The sequence below is a fragment of the Anolis sagrei genome, chromosome 2 (genome assembly GCF_037176765.1).
Source record: "Anolis sagrei isolate rAnoSag1 chromosome 2, rAnoSag1.mat, whole genome shotgun sequence".
Taxonomy (NCBI): domain Eukaryota; kingdom Metazoa; phylum Chordata; class Lepidosauria; order Squamata; family Dactyloidae; genus Anolis; species Anolis sagrei.
This window is the reverse complement of record NC_090022.1, coordinates 125800337-125814007: the sequence shown is the minus strand read 5'-3', so window position 1 is coordinate 125814007 and position 13671 is coordinate 125800337. Positions and strand designations below refer to the sequence as shown.

The 13671-nt window shown below is 42.6% G+C and overlaps 1 protein-coding gene across 1 annotated transcript; it reads right to left on the bottom strand.

Annotated features, from left to right (window-relative positions):
• Positions 1-3435: 3435 nt before the first annotated feature.
• CCDC42 (coiled-coil domain containing 42) lies at positions 3436-13184 on the bottom strand. Its single transcript, XM_060760962.2, has 7 exons — positions 13108-13184; positions 11763-11868; positions 10190-10294; positions 8253-8450; positions 7169-7390; positions 4842-5000; positions 3436-3528 (listed from the first exon to the last, which is right to left on the bottom strand). Exons 1-7 carry the CDS (start codon positions 13182-13184, stop codon positions 3436-3438), a joined length of 960 nt encoding a protein of 319 aa, XP_060616945.1.
• Positions 13185-13671: the final 487 nt, after the last annotated feature.

Genomic DNA, 13671 nt, shown 5'->3' with positions numbered 1-13671 from the left:
ACCTGTTCCAACTTACATACAAATTCAACTTAAGAGCAATCTATAGAACCTATCTTGTTCATAACTTGGGGACTGCCTGTACACTGTACCAATATGTGTACATAGCAAAACTCAAGTTATTCCACAGAGTGATGGCACAATACAGTGAAAACATAGACATAGCAAAGGTGAAGGTAAAATGATATCCAAATTAGCTGGGTTGCACCACAAAAGCAGATTTGATGAGTTCCTCCTTTTGTATAGAAAGTCCAAGCTTCTTGGACATGGTTGAAATGATCCTGATCTTCAAATCTATAACTGGAAAAACCCAAAACTTTCATTTAGGCTGATGTGGGAGGACATACTCAACAAGATAAACCAACTCTGGTGCCTTTAGTTGGCCTCTAACAACGTGATTCTTATCTAGTTTGAGTCACCGACAAGAATATTAACCTATATTTACATGAGGGAAAGATTCAACCCTTAACTGAACAGCCATCACTGCAGGAAGCTAATCAATGAAGGCTGACTAATTTTCATAATAGCTCACATTACTGCCAGCTTTAAGGAACACTAGTAATGCATCCTGCTTTGTGCCTTTATATTGCCTGATTTTATTATATCTTTTGGTTAATGAAGAAATGCCCCATCCCTCTCTCCACATTGTTTAAAAGCATGCTCAGCTGTGCAAAGGAATACGTCATATCACACAATCTGTGTCTGAGAACACAGTTAATGTCTGTGAATTCTATTCTGAAGAAGGAAATGATGATGATGGCCAGAATTCACTAAGAATGTATGAGTGCATAATCGGTGTGGTGTAATGGTTTGCATGTTAGACTACAACTGTGGAGACTAAGGACCGCTTCACATGGGGCATTTTAGCCCTGTTTTGATATTTTGTTTCATGGCTAGGATGGGGCCTGCCATGTGCCATCATACATTTCTCCCAAACTGTAGGAGAAGCACTAAAACACAGAGGAAAGTGTATTTTTGGTAGCTTAGATGGAACTGCCTACACTTTCCTCCCCTTTTCTCCATATGATGGGGGAAAGGGCAGGGGAGGGGGCAATGTGTGTTGCCATCTTTTCTCCCATCTGACGGGGACAGGGACAGGATGCCAATGCAAACTGTCCTGTCCCCACTGTATGATGGGGGAATGAGAGAGGGCATGTGGGGCACCACGAACCACCTTGCGTACCTTCCCTTTCATCAGCAACTGCCGGCAAAATGGCACGGCCCAAAATGGCCACATGAAGAGGTTGCAGTGCCCAGATTCCTGCTTGGCTATTGACCCACTAGGTGACCATGGGCAAATCACATTCACTCAGTTCAGAAGAAAGCAAAGGCACCCTGCCCTCTCATTTGAACGAATCTTGGCAAGAAAACCCTGTGATTGCCACAAATTGAAACTTCTTGAAGGTGCACAACAGCAACAATGAGAAACCTAGAGTTATACATTTATGAGTTTTTGAATTCATGATTCCTACACATTCACTAGTTTCGGGAATACTAAAGGACTATGAAAGACTCCTAGTCCTCTCTTACCAGGCAGCAGCTACCATTAACAATAGGGCTCTGTACTCCCTGTTGATTAGGAAGCAGCTGATGCTTCACCCTTCTTCCTATGAACAATCTCTGGTGCAAGGAGGAATTGCAAGAGGGCCTTTGCTTGTGACTATTGCATGCAAGATCAGTTATGCGAGATGGGGTGGAAATTTCAGTCACTTGTCCCTGATTGTCAGGGGAATAGACTCTTGTCACTCATAGCTTCTACTACTTAGGGATCTATTGGGATGGTTCAAGCCAAGAGACAATCCTTAACCATGTTGGTTGCATAGATAAATATGTAATACAGAATCACAGCCAACAACAGCAACAAGGCCATCCCTAAGATCAGTACTAGTTTGATGCTGAAGAAAACTATTCAAATATTCTGTTACTTCTTCACTATTTCTGGAAAGTTTCTGAATTCTCTCTGGCATGTGAACCTAACTCTGGATAACATTGTTATTCCAGCTTAATGGAAGGGAATCATTGTTTTGCTTTATTCTCCAGATTTCTTAAGACTGCAGGGTCAGAATTCAGTGCCTCCTCACTGATCTTCCTAAAACTGTTGGAAACTGTGTGGAGACCCTGGCAGCCTCCGATTGAATGAAATCAACTTGGGATGAGTCATCATGGCCTCCAGAGACAAGGCATTTCCCCCCACTCAACTCATCCTGGTTGAACTTGCGTCATCAGTGCCAGTTGATTGCACTGCAGAGCTGAAACAGTGACGCCAGCTCAGAGATACACCCGGTACTGGCTTCTGCCAGAGGCGCTGCCCTTTAATGCACCCGGATGTATGGGACTCGCGTCTGGAATCTGTGTGCAGCTCTCACTCTAATCAGCACTGCTTTCCATGCTAAATTTAAGATTCTGAGTGTTGAAAGCTAATTTTTATTCTAGTGAGTGAGGGAGAGAGAGCGCATAGCATGCCAGCTTGGCATTCCTGGCCCATGCTGCAATTGGTTGCCTGTTGCAGCACAGAGAACTGTGCAGAGGGAGTGCTGTGAAACTAGCCTTGGCAACAGGGCTTCAGAAGAACACTAGCAGAAAGACCTAGCAGCATGATAAAGAGCTCGAGACTCCCGAATTTTCCACCTGCTGGATGGTTGTGTCGTTTCTGATTTCTGTATCCATTGCTAAATGAAAGCATTTTACATGACCCCTTGCTTCATTTTCTTCTGCTAGGTCTTAGTTCACCTAAATGAGTTGTCTCCAAATTTCTACCTTCCTTGTGTCTCTTAGCTTGTGGGGGGAAAATGCTTTCAATTTGAAGGAGTGTTTTAGCCTTGGCTACCCTTGTGGAGACAACAAGCCACCATGGACCTGTTCAAAGAGGTCAGGGCCTCTTTCTCTCCTTCCCTTTTCCTTCCTCTTTCTCTCACCTGCTTGTCAAATCTATTCATATTTACATAAACTCAATACAGAATATTTGCACATATAAACACATGTTCATATCATACATCACACAATGATACAGCATGATACACAGATATGTTTATTTGTGAGCATATAAAAACATGCTTGTACATAACCCATTCATTTGTATACACAGAAGTTCACGTGCAGGCACACGCCTTGTGTTGCAAGTAGGCTTGAAAAGTATCTCTTGTTCAAGTGCTTTTTGTAAACCTAATTGCTTTGTGTGGAGGTGTACGTGTGTGTCAAAAGGTGTCTTATTAAAGAAGGAAAGAAATATAGCTGAGAAACCAATGCAATGTTAACAAAAATAGAACTCTTTATATCATATTGACTATGTTTAGTTTCCAAGGGCAGAGAAATTAGGAATGGGGAAAGAGTGAATCACTATTCAGTGAAGTGACATCTGGTTCATGAAAGATCAAATCAATATAACCAGTTTAAGCCAAGATTAGATGTAGTGGAGACATGAAATAGCCCTTTCTTCTGCTAGTCCTTAGGCACTCCAGTTTGAGACCGGTTTTGATCCTTCTTTTTTACCTCTGTCCAGATATCTGACAGGTCTTGGATAAACTGCTGGATCTGGAAGCAAAGGGGAAGACTGCCAAATTAGGACAACAATAAATAACTAATGCTTGAATACAAAGCTTACTTGAATGCTGCTTGGGATTTCAAACTGTTGACGATAAAACTGGCTGGCTTCCTATAACTGATACAGGCATGGAGGAAGAAGTTGACATTGAGTGTCCAATAATAGGAAAACAGCCAAATATGTCTGCTCTGCTCTCCAATAGCTCCTATATTACCACGTGGGAAGGAAATTGCAGATGAAGCTAAATTCTGTGCTTTTCACAAATATAAGGAAAAACAGTGGATGATGATGGAAGCCTGTCAGTTCCCAGAGACATGGGACTGGATATTGCTAGAATCAGAAAGGTAGACTGAGCAGATTCCCAAACAACACTGTTAAATGCTGCTATTCCACTTTAAATCCCTAAGCTGTCTCTTGTGGAGTCCTGGGAATTGCAATTAAGAAAGTAGTCTTTAAAAAATTCAGGCAGAAATGTCCTAGATGATAATGTCCTAGGTAGACTTTTTCCGATCCATGGAAGCACTGTCCTGACACTTAAGGTGCCTCAGGAACAACCAGATGGAAGGACATATATTTCTCTCTGAAACAAACCTTTAGCACCCAATCTTATGCACACTTGTACTCCTCATTTTGGAGGTGCCAGGAGTGACAGAACCAAATAAATGTCTTTAAATGCAAGCCCATTCTTTCACCGAGCATCTTCTAGGCTAATATAGAGCAAGTTTTCTTAGCATTCATAAATTGTCCATTCTGTGTTGAGGCATTTCTTTTCCACGTGCAACTAGGAGAAAGCAACTGCAAGCTGAACTCACTGGGAGCTTTCCATGGTCCTGATGGTTCATGGTCTCCTACTACCATCTCACGTACCTGATCTATTTTGAATTAAAGAGATTTGACTTGATTTGTCTTTACCTAAATTGTGTGCTGTCATTTCCCACCATGAGCCCCAAGCCTTTTCAGAAGCAGATACACTCTACTGAACTAAAGTCACTCACTTTGCATTATGTGTTCAATAGTCTTCTTCTGTTGTATAACTATTTCTCTCCTTTGGCCTCAAATGAAATCTTTTCCATAGGTGAAATGAGATGTCCTAACAATGCTTCCCCCTTTTTGTGACCTACACTGTAGAATTAATAAAGCTTGACACCACTAACTTACATGGCACAATACTGTGGAATTATGGGAGCTGTAGTTTTACAAGACCTTTAGCCTTCTCTGCGAAACACAGTTCCCATATCCTTGATGAGAAGGAATGCATTTAACTGCATGTTTATGTGAATATGCGTATGTGAAACATTCTTACCATATCCAGCTGCTTATGGGTATCTTCCACAGACACACTTAAAGTTTCCTTCATCTGCTTGTTTACACTCTGGAAGAGGTTCAAGGTGGCCATTTTGATCGTACCCAACTTTAGGGTTTTTTGAGCAGCAGTATTTTGGATATGGGCCCAGCGGGATTCCTATGGAGAAATAAAAGAGAAAAATATGGAGAAGTCTTTTGGATAATTCTAGCTGATGTGCCTATCACTGGATGCCCTAAACTCCCTTTGGAGAGTGCAGAGCATCCAGTCTAAACAAGCACTTTCTGTGTGGCATTTATTGTGTTCTGGTCTCCCAATCACAATACAAGGCTGATCATACCACCATTCCCCTGGTTCACCAGCTAGGCCTTTTGGGAAATGTTCTGTATATTGTCTGGCTGTCTGCCTTCATGGAAATTATTCAAATGTAATGAAGTTTGGTAGAGATGCCCCAGGTTGAGTACATGACATCACAGAATCACAGAGTTGGAAGAGACCTTGTATGCCATCCAGTCCAAATCACATTCAAAGCACCCCCGACAGGTGGCCATCCAGCCTCTGTTTAAAAGCCTCCAAAGAAGGAGCCTCCACCACACTCTGGGGCAGAGAGTTCGACTGCTGAACAGCTTTCACAGTTAGGAACTTTTTCCTAATGTTCAGGTGAAATCTCTTTTCCTGTAGTTTGAAGCCATTGTTCCTTGTCCTAGTCTCCAAGGGGCAGAAAACAAGTCTGCTCCCTCCTCTTCTGCAGGCTAAACATGCCCAGCTTTTTAAACCACTCCTCACAGGGCTTCTTCTCCAGACCCTTGATCATTTTAGTTGCCCTCCTCAACATCTCCCTTAAATTGTGGTGCCCAAAATTGGACACACTATACCAGGTGTGGTCTTACCAAAGAATACTGTGTCCAAGGAATACTGCATGGGCACAGTATTCCTTGTCATTCATGTCCTCCTTTCTAACTGGTAGTTCATAAGCCCTGCCCCTTACCATCACTCTCTGCCTTGTAAGATACTGATGAGATCACATCTACGGATTGTGGGGAATATCTTCAGTCTACTTCTAGTGAGGTTACATGATTTGTTGTTATTGTTGCTGTGGTTTCTAAAGGGGCATTCCCTTTCAAAGTTATTTTTCCTGTTTGCTAGATATAGAGCACATGGTAGGCTGACATTGCTCTAGAGGTTATATAGTCTACTTGATTTTGGATGCTTTGAAATGCTTTAATCTAGTTATTTGTTTTAGATTTATATTCTGCCTTTCTCCCAGAGTTGGGATGTGGGGTAACTCCCAAGATTATTAAAATAGTTTCCATGATTTCCTTATACATATTAAAATAAAGATGAATGATGCCACTAAAACAACAGTTAAAACCATAACAAATTCACATTAATAATACATAGGAGTAAATATTTATAAGTTTCCTACATGCATTTTATATTACTCTGGCCGTAACAAGCTGAAGGCCTACTTCAAGAGAAATATCTTTGCATGCTGGTGGAAAACAACTGGAAAAGGGTTAACCCAGGAATAGGCAAACTTTGGACCTCCAGATGTTTTGGACTTCAACTCACAGTATTCCATCAGGCTGTTAGGAATGGTGAGAATTGAAGTCCAAAACACCTGGAGGGCCAAAGTTTGCCCATGCCTGGGTTAGCATCACCTTATTTCCAGAAGAGGTTTACAATCTGAGAGCAGCTGCCAAAATGCACTCTTTTGTGTACTCATGAAATGTACCTCTGTAGGTGATAGCAATGAGAATGCAAGTTGAACAGATCATAAGCAGCACTTTGAATTATTCTCAGAAATAGAGCAGTAGCAAATGAAGATGTTTCAAGATGGAAATTGCATGTTCTGGGCCCAATTGCAGTTTCCAAATATTTTTCAAAGGCAGCTCAACATAGAGCTTGTTATTATAATCCAACCAACATGTAACTGGCTGGAACAGACATCATCAGGAATGGGCACAGATGACACACTATTTTTAATTGTGTAATTTGTGTACTCCTGATCACCAGAACAGAAAACCCTTATTCATAGTTGAGTCTGACTTTGTTAGCCTGTTCAGCAGAGTTTAATTTCTGTTCTCTGATTTGTCTCTTGACTGCCCAGGACCACCTCTCAGGAGTAAGGTGCATTTTGGTCACCCTCAAGCAGAATGTTACTTAACACCAGAACTGAAACAATATCTTTCAGGATTGGTGCTTCAGGAAGAGATAGGTTTAGAACACCAAGTGATATGCTCCACCCATACTGGTGACAAATGTACCAAAAAAATTCCGCAAAAAATTCTCTCAAAGAATGGAATACCATCATCCTTGCCCCTTACCCAGAGAATGACATCACTGCGGGCATGGTCAAAACGTAGCTGCAAGCGTGCCAGCTCATTGTTGTGCTGCAGGATTTCATCATCTTTTTCCTCCTTGTAGCGGCCCAGGCGGACTTTGGCTTGTTCAATCATCTCCAGCCCCTCTTGGGCCGACTGCACGAGATCCCGGTGCATGCCTATGAGAGTCCTATAGCGTCCAATAACCTCCCGGATCTCCTCAAACTGCAAAGGAATATCTTGCATGATTGCTTTGTATACCAAAATACTGGGTCTCCCCTAGCTGAGTCAGTTCCAAATTACTGTACATCACAGATCATATTTCTATCCCACTTATGCCCTGTGAAAAGCAGAAAGCATAGGATGGCTGCTAACAATCATACTTGGGAAAACTGTGCTTCTGACTCTCACTTCCAGCTAAAATTGTACAATGGATATTTGACCTAGACTATATTATGTTATCTGGAGCTATAATGTGTAAAAGCAAAGATATGGCAAAGGGTGAGACAACAATAAAGACACAAATTCACCAGCCTTGTTCATGTAATTGTGCAAGTGCTGGGCTGAAATAGCAGTCAGAGCAATGTCCTTGCTATTCTGCAATTCAGATCACAGTATCTGGGTTTGAGTACATATTAGTGCAGAGTCAATGTGGGTACAAAATGATATTTTCCCATTTTCTCTGTTTTCCAATTTAGTGTAAAAGAGCCAAGCCAGGAAATGAGTACCTGGAGGAGATACTCTAAGGATCTCATCAGATGGTCTTTGGGCTCCATTTCAATGAGTTTAGGAAACAAAGCCTCACAGAAGCCATCATATGACATAAGGGTATTTCCTGTGGGACTCCATGGTGCTCTGTTTCCTAAGTGCATGCAAATGGAGCCCAAAGACCATCTTCAGGAGTTGGGTATTACCCGACTCCAAGCAGCAGAATGTGGGAGAAGCAAGGAAAAGATGGGAACAGCATGTTAAGCATGTGGGACGGCTGGCCATACCACAAGATGAGGAAAGACAGGAGGGGATGAGGTAAGATGCTTCCTTTTGCTTTCCCCCTGCCTGTCTCATGAGGTCCATTCTTAGTACATACCTCTGAAACCTCAACCACCTTCTCCAGATATTTGTTGAAGATGGAATACTGCTGTAGCTTGTTGTAGAGCTTCTGATGCTGCTGTTTGAGAGTTGTCATCTCCAGCTTAGCCTTGGCCAATTCTTTCATTCGCTGTTTCTTCAGTTCTCGTTCCTTGTTGGCTTTCTTCAAGGCTCGGATTCGTTTCTGGTCATTTTCCTATTAGTCCCCAAGTTGAATCCCCAGCCCATCCCAGCAACATATAGCATTAAAAAGAAATCAAGATATGTTTTTAACAAAAGAGAGGGCTCCTGCAAATGAATCCCAGTTCTATGGCATCCCCTCTTTATTAGGCTGTATGAAAATATCATACCCTCCAAATGCCAGGTCAAGGAATTTGCTCAGTGCTCCCCTTAGTTCATAAGTGTATACTATGACTGGCAGCGATTCTTTAGAATGATCTGGCAAGGATTTCTTTTTCTTAGAAAACGCGGAGGCATAAATAAACATCATCATCACCTACCGCGGGTACTTTAATGTGCGGATGTCAATGTTCTTTTACCTGTGGCCTCATTTACACTGCCATATAATGCAGTGTAGGATTGCAGGTTTAAAATACACCAGGAAATGTGTTGGAGGGACAGCAAAAGTGAGATCCAGGATTGCATCCTTATAGCCATTCCACACTCAGGCAGCCCCAAAAAGGTGCCCTCTTCCCCCAGCCACCCCAAAGGACAGGAAAAAATCCCTTTACTAGCACTGCCTTGTCTTTACCTCCTGATTCTTTGTCATTCAGGGAGCAAAGGAGCTTGGAAAGAATGAGGTGCAGAGTGCATGGAAGATGGAACAAATATCCATGTCTGCCAAACCAGCTTTGGCATAGAATGTCAAGCCAGTGTCCCGTGGTGAAGACAGCTTAAATGTGGCTCAGAACTGGCATTTTTCATGCTGAGTATGAGATGCATTATACGCCTGTGTAGAATGTGTTTTCCCACTGAGTTCTTCCACTGAGCTATTGTTCCCTCCTCTAAAAAAGCAGAAGCTTTGCCTTAGATAGCATGTGTGAGTCACAGAAACATGGCCTTGGCATTATTAGCATTAATTAACCCAGGTGAATATTTCTATTGCTTGGTAACACTAGGCCTCAGAACAATGGGTTCAAATTACAGGAAAGGAGATTCCACCTGAACATTGGGAAGAACTTTCTGATTGTAAGAGCTATTCAAAAGTATAAACTTATTGCCTTAGAGTGTGCTGGAGGTCCCTTCTCTGGAAGCTTTTAAACAGAGGCTGGATGACCATCTGTCAGGGGTGCTTTGATTGTGCTTTTCCTGCATGGCAGGGGGCTGGAATGGATGTTCCACGTGGTCTCTGCCAGCTATGTTTCATGACATAGAACTGCCAGAGCTTTGTTACACAAATAGACCTCAGCTGCTTGATTCTCTGCCCTTTGAATGGTCTTACTTGGGATTGTTTTGTCTGCTATATTTCTTAATGTTGGCTCAAACATATTGCAAATTTGTTATATAATTTTCTTGGAAAGATTTATTCAGAAGAGGTTAGCCACTGCCTTTCACTGAGATGGAGGGAATGTGACTTGCCCAAGATCTCCCAAAGGGCTGAGTTGCTAACAGTGATGTCACATGAAGTTTCCTGCTAAGATACAGTCACTTTTCATTTTAAAACCCACCAGTCTGTTTCTGATGTGCTAAGAGCATGACTCATGACAGGGTCAAGCAATGCAATCCAGCTGCGGAGGTTCTTTACATAACCATGATTATACTCTAGGGGTAGGTTCCTAATAATATGAAACTCTCCCTTCCTGTCTACTACACAAATGGATTCTGGGGTACAGTAGGGAAGGTTGTGAAGCTCCCATGGTACTACTATTGAAATTCAAGGTTGTTTTTACTCAGATTGCTCTGAGCAAGATTCAGACACCTATAAGAGGCCAGTACCTGTATGAATTGTTCAAATTTCCGAATATATGCTTTCAGCTGGACCTCTTTTGCTCCAAGTTCCTCCCATCGGTTGTTCAAGGACTCCATCCTTGTCTTAAAGGCCTGAAGGATTCACAGGGGATAGAACAAGTGGTAATGGAATTACAATAGACCAGGGGTCCTCAAACTAAGGCCCAGGGGCCAGATACGGCCCTCCAAGGTCATTTACCCGGCCCTCACTCATGGTCAACCTAAGTTTGAAATGACTTGCAAGCACAAAACAACAACAATCCTATCTCATCAGCCAAAAGCAGGCCCACACTTCCCATTGAAATACTAATAAGTTTATATTTGTTAAAATTGTTCTTCATTTTAATTACTGTATATTTTTAAGTGTTTTTGCATTACAAATAAGATACGTGCAGTGTGCATAGGAATTCATTGATTTTTTTTTTCAAATTATAATCTGGCCCTCCGCAACAGTTTGAGGGACTGTGAACTGGCCCTCTCTTTAAAAAGTTTGAAGATCCCTGCAATTGACCAATGGTTCTCAACCTGTGGGTCCCCAGTTGTTTTGGCCTACAACTCCCAGAAATCCCAGTCAGTTTACCAGCTGTTAGGGTTTCTGGGAGTTGAAGGCCAAAACATCTGGGGACCCACGGGTTGAGAAACACTGCAGTAGACATTTTCTTCTGTGAATAATATGGAGACTAGGATGAGAATCATAGCATCACTCCAGTTGGGTAGCATAACCAGACTGATAACAACATATATACTTTTGAGGACATTGCCAAAGCAGTATCCTGCACCCCCTTGGTACACAACCATGGGGTTTCCTCAATGCAACCCCTTCCCACCCTATCCACTAACTAACTATGGAATGTGTGTACTCAGTGGGTTGACTGTGACCACACTAACAACAGACTTAACCTGAGCGTGAGGTCTCCTCTGTCTACTCTAGAGCAGCTAGCCTGCACCTGGACACTGTCACCAATCAGTGTCCAAGGAGACAGCCCACCCTTTTCCCTAAATTTGATCTTAACCATAGTATCCAATATTTTAGATCCCTCCCTCTCTAGTGAAAAAGCCCCAATGAAACAAATCTTCAAAATAACAGGGGTCCTGCCCAGATAGACCAAGAAGTATTGAGAGTTAATGGTGAACCACATTTGGATGTCATTTGCACAGGCATGGGCAAACTTGGGCCCTCCAGCTGTTAGGTATTGTGGGAGTTGAAGTCCAAAACACCTGGAGGGCCCAAGTTTGCCCATGCTTGTACTAGCATATAGTGCAATTTAGTAATGGTTGCTAAAGTATACAGATATTCCTTCGTATCCATGGATTTTGCATCCATGGATTCAACCACTTATTGCTTGAAAATATCCACACGCACCCTAATTCAAAAAGCAAATCTTGATTTTGCCATTTTATATAAGAGGCATGTTTTTACTTTGCCATTGTGTATAATGGGACTTAAGCATCGGCGGATTTGTATCAATAGGCAATCCTGGAACCAAGCTCTAGTGGATATGAAGAGCCCACTACATTACAGAGCTTGCCAATTGCACCTCCTGCAATTTGAGGTCCTCACCTCCTTTTGAGCCTCCATGGCCTGGTGCACCAATTTGGCTTCTTTTTTCTTTTCTAGGAGTCGAATGGAAGGAGACGGAGACTGCTCCTCTGATACAGGGAATTTCCTTAAAATGTAGAAATACAAATAGAAAGAGCGAGAGCATCAGTATGAGAGAGAAGGTGTATGAAAGAGAGTTAACTATCTTCTCCACTTCAGAGACTTTTACAAGCATGACAGTGGCCATGTTACTAGAGTTTTCTGAGTGTTGTGATCCAGAAAAGGAAAATTCCAAAACTCTCACACTTCATCTGTGTGCTACCCTTGTGTGCTGAAAAATGTGTGCTGCCCTATGGCAGTTGAAGGCTCCCCTGGAAGCAGAGAAATAAAGCTAGTAGTTTCTGCACCTGGAAGAGTATCCGAGAGTTCAGATTATGTATTGTCGAAGGCTTTCATGACTGGAATCACTGGGTTGCTGTAGGTTTTTCGGGCTATATGGCCATGTTCTAGAAGCATTGTCTCCTGACGTTTTGCCTGCATCTATGGCAAGCATGCTCAGACCTCACAACCTCTGAGGATGCTTGCCATAGATGCAGGTGAAACGTCAGAAGAGAATGCTTCCAGAACATGACCATATAGCCCAAAAAACCTACAACAACCCACAGTTCAGATTGTTTGTAAGCTTCCTAAGTCTGAGAATCTTGTTTCAACGGCTGATTAGAGCTGGAAACAAAACAAAATTCAAGGGATTTTTGATAGATCCAGCAGGGCATTTTTTGTGAAATGTCAGTGGTAAAATGGTAGAAGTTCATTTTTATATTGTATATTTTATATTACATGTAATATTACTATGTAATATTACTATGCTAATAATATGTGGGTTAAAGCACTGAGCTGCTGAACTTGTTGATCGAAAGGTCGCAGGTTCGATTCCGGGGAGCGGCGTGAGCTTCAGCCCTAGCTTCTGCCAACCTAGCAGTTCGAAAACATGCAAATGTGAGTAGATCAATAGGTATCGCTCCGGAGGGAAGGTAACGGCACTCCATGCAGTCATGCCGGCCACATGACCTTGGAGATGTCTATGGACAATGCCGGCTCTTTGGCTTTAAAATGGAGATGAGCACCACACCCCAGAGTCAGACACGACTGGACTTAATGTCAGGGGAAAACCTTTACCTTTACCTACAGTGATAAAGAAGATTCACTGGGAAAGAGAGGAAGAAGCACCAAGTGCGAGAGGGGAAATAATGAACTGGAGAAAGATACAACAGAGGGAAACTCTAGGTAGGTATAAGTCTGCTTCAAGAGGAAAGAATCCAAACGATAAGAGAAAGGGAAAGAGGGAAGAAAGAGGAGTTCAACTTACATCAACAGTTTCAGCAACTTCTGTCCATACTGCATACGAAAATATTCGCTCAGATCCTGTTCTTCCATGGTGGTCATGATGCCGGCTCACTCTCTAGGTTTCAGCCACACACTCCCTTTGTAAAGGCCAACTCTTCTGCACAGAGATGAAGCCACCTTTTAAAAAGCCCTTGTGAGGAAGAAAGAAGCTCCCAGGCGCAACTCCCAGGAACGGATGCGGTTGGGGACACAGAATCCTGGGACACAGAAGATGCAAAGGGGTTGCTTAGCAACCATGGGGCCAGGTTGTACCGGGAATGATGAGGGACCCCAGTCTCCTTTTTCTTTTCAGTATCCAGGAGTCAATACATCCCACTATCTTTGTGTGTGCCCAAGTGCCTTCAAGTCACCTGTCAACTCATAATGACTCCATGAATTTTTAGGCAAGGAAGACTTAGGGCCCTTCCATACAGCCATATAACCCAGAATATCGAGGCAGGAAATCCCACAATGTCTGCTTTGAACTGGAATATATGGCAGTGTGGACTCAGATAACTCAGGGCCCTTCTAGACAGCCCTGTATCTC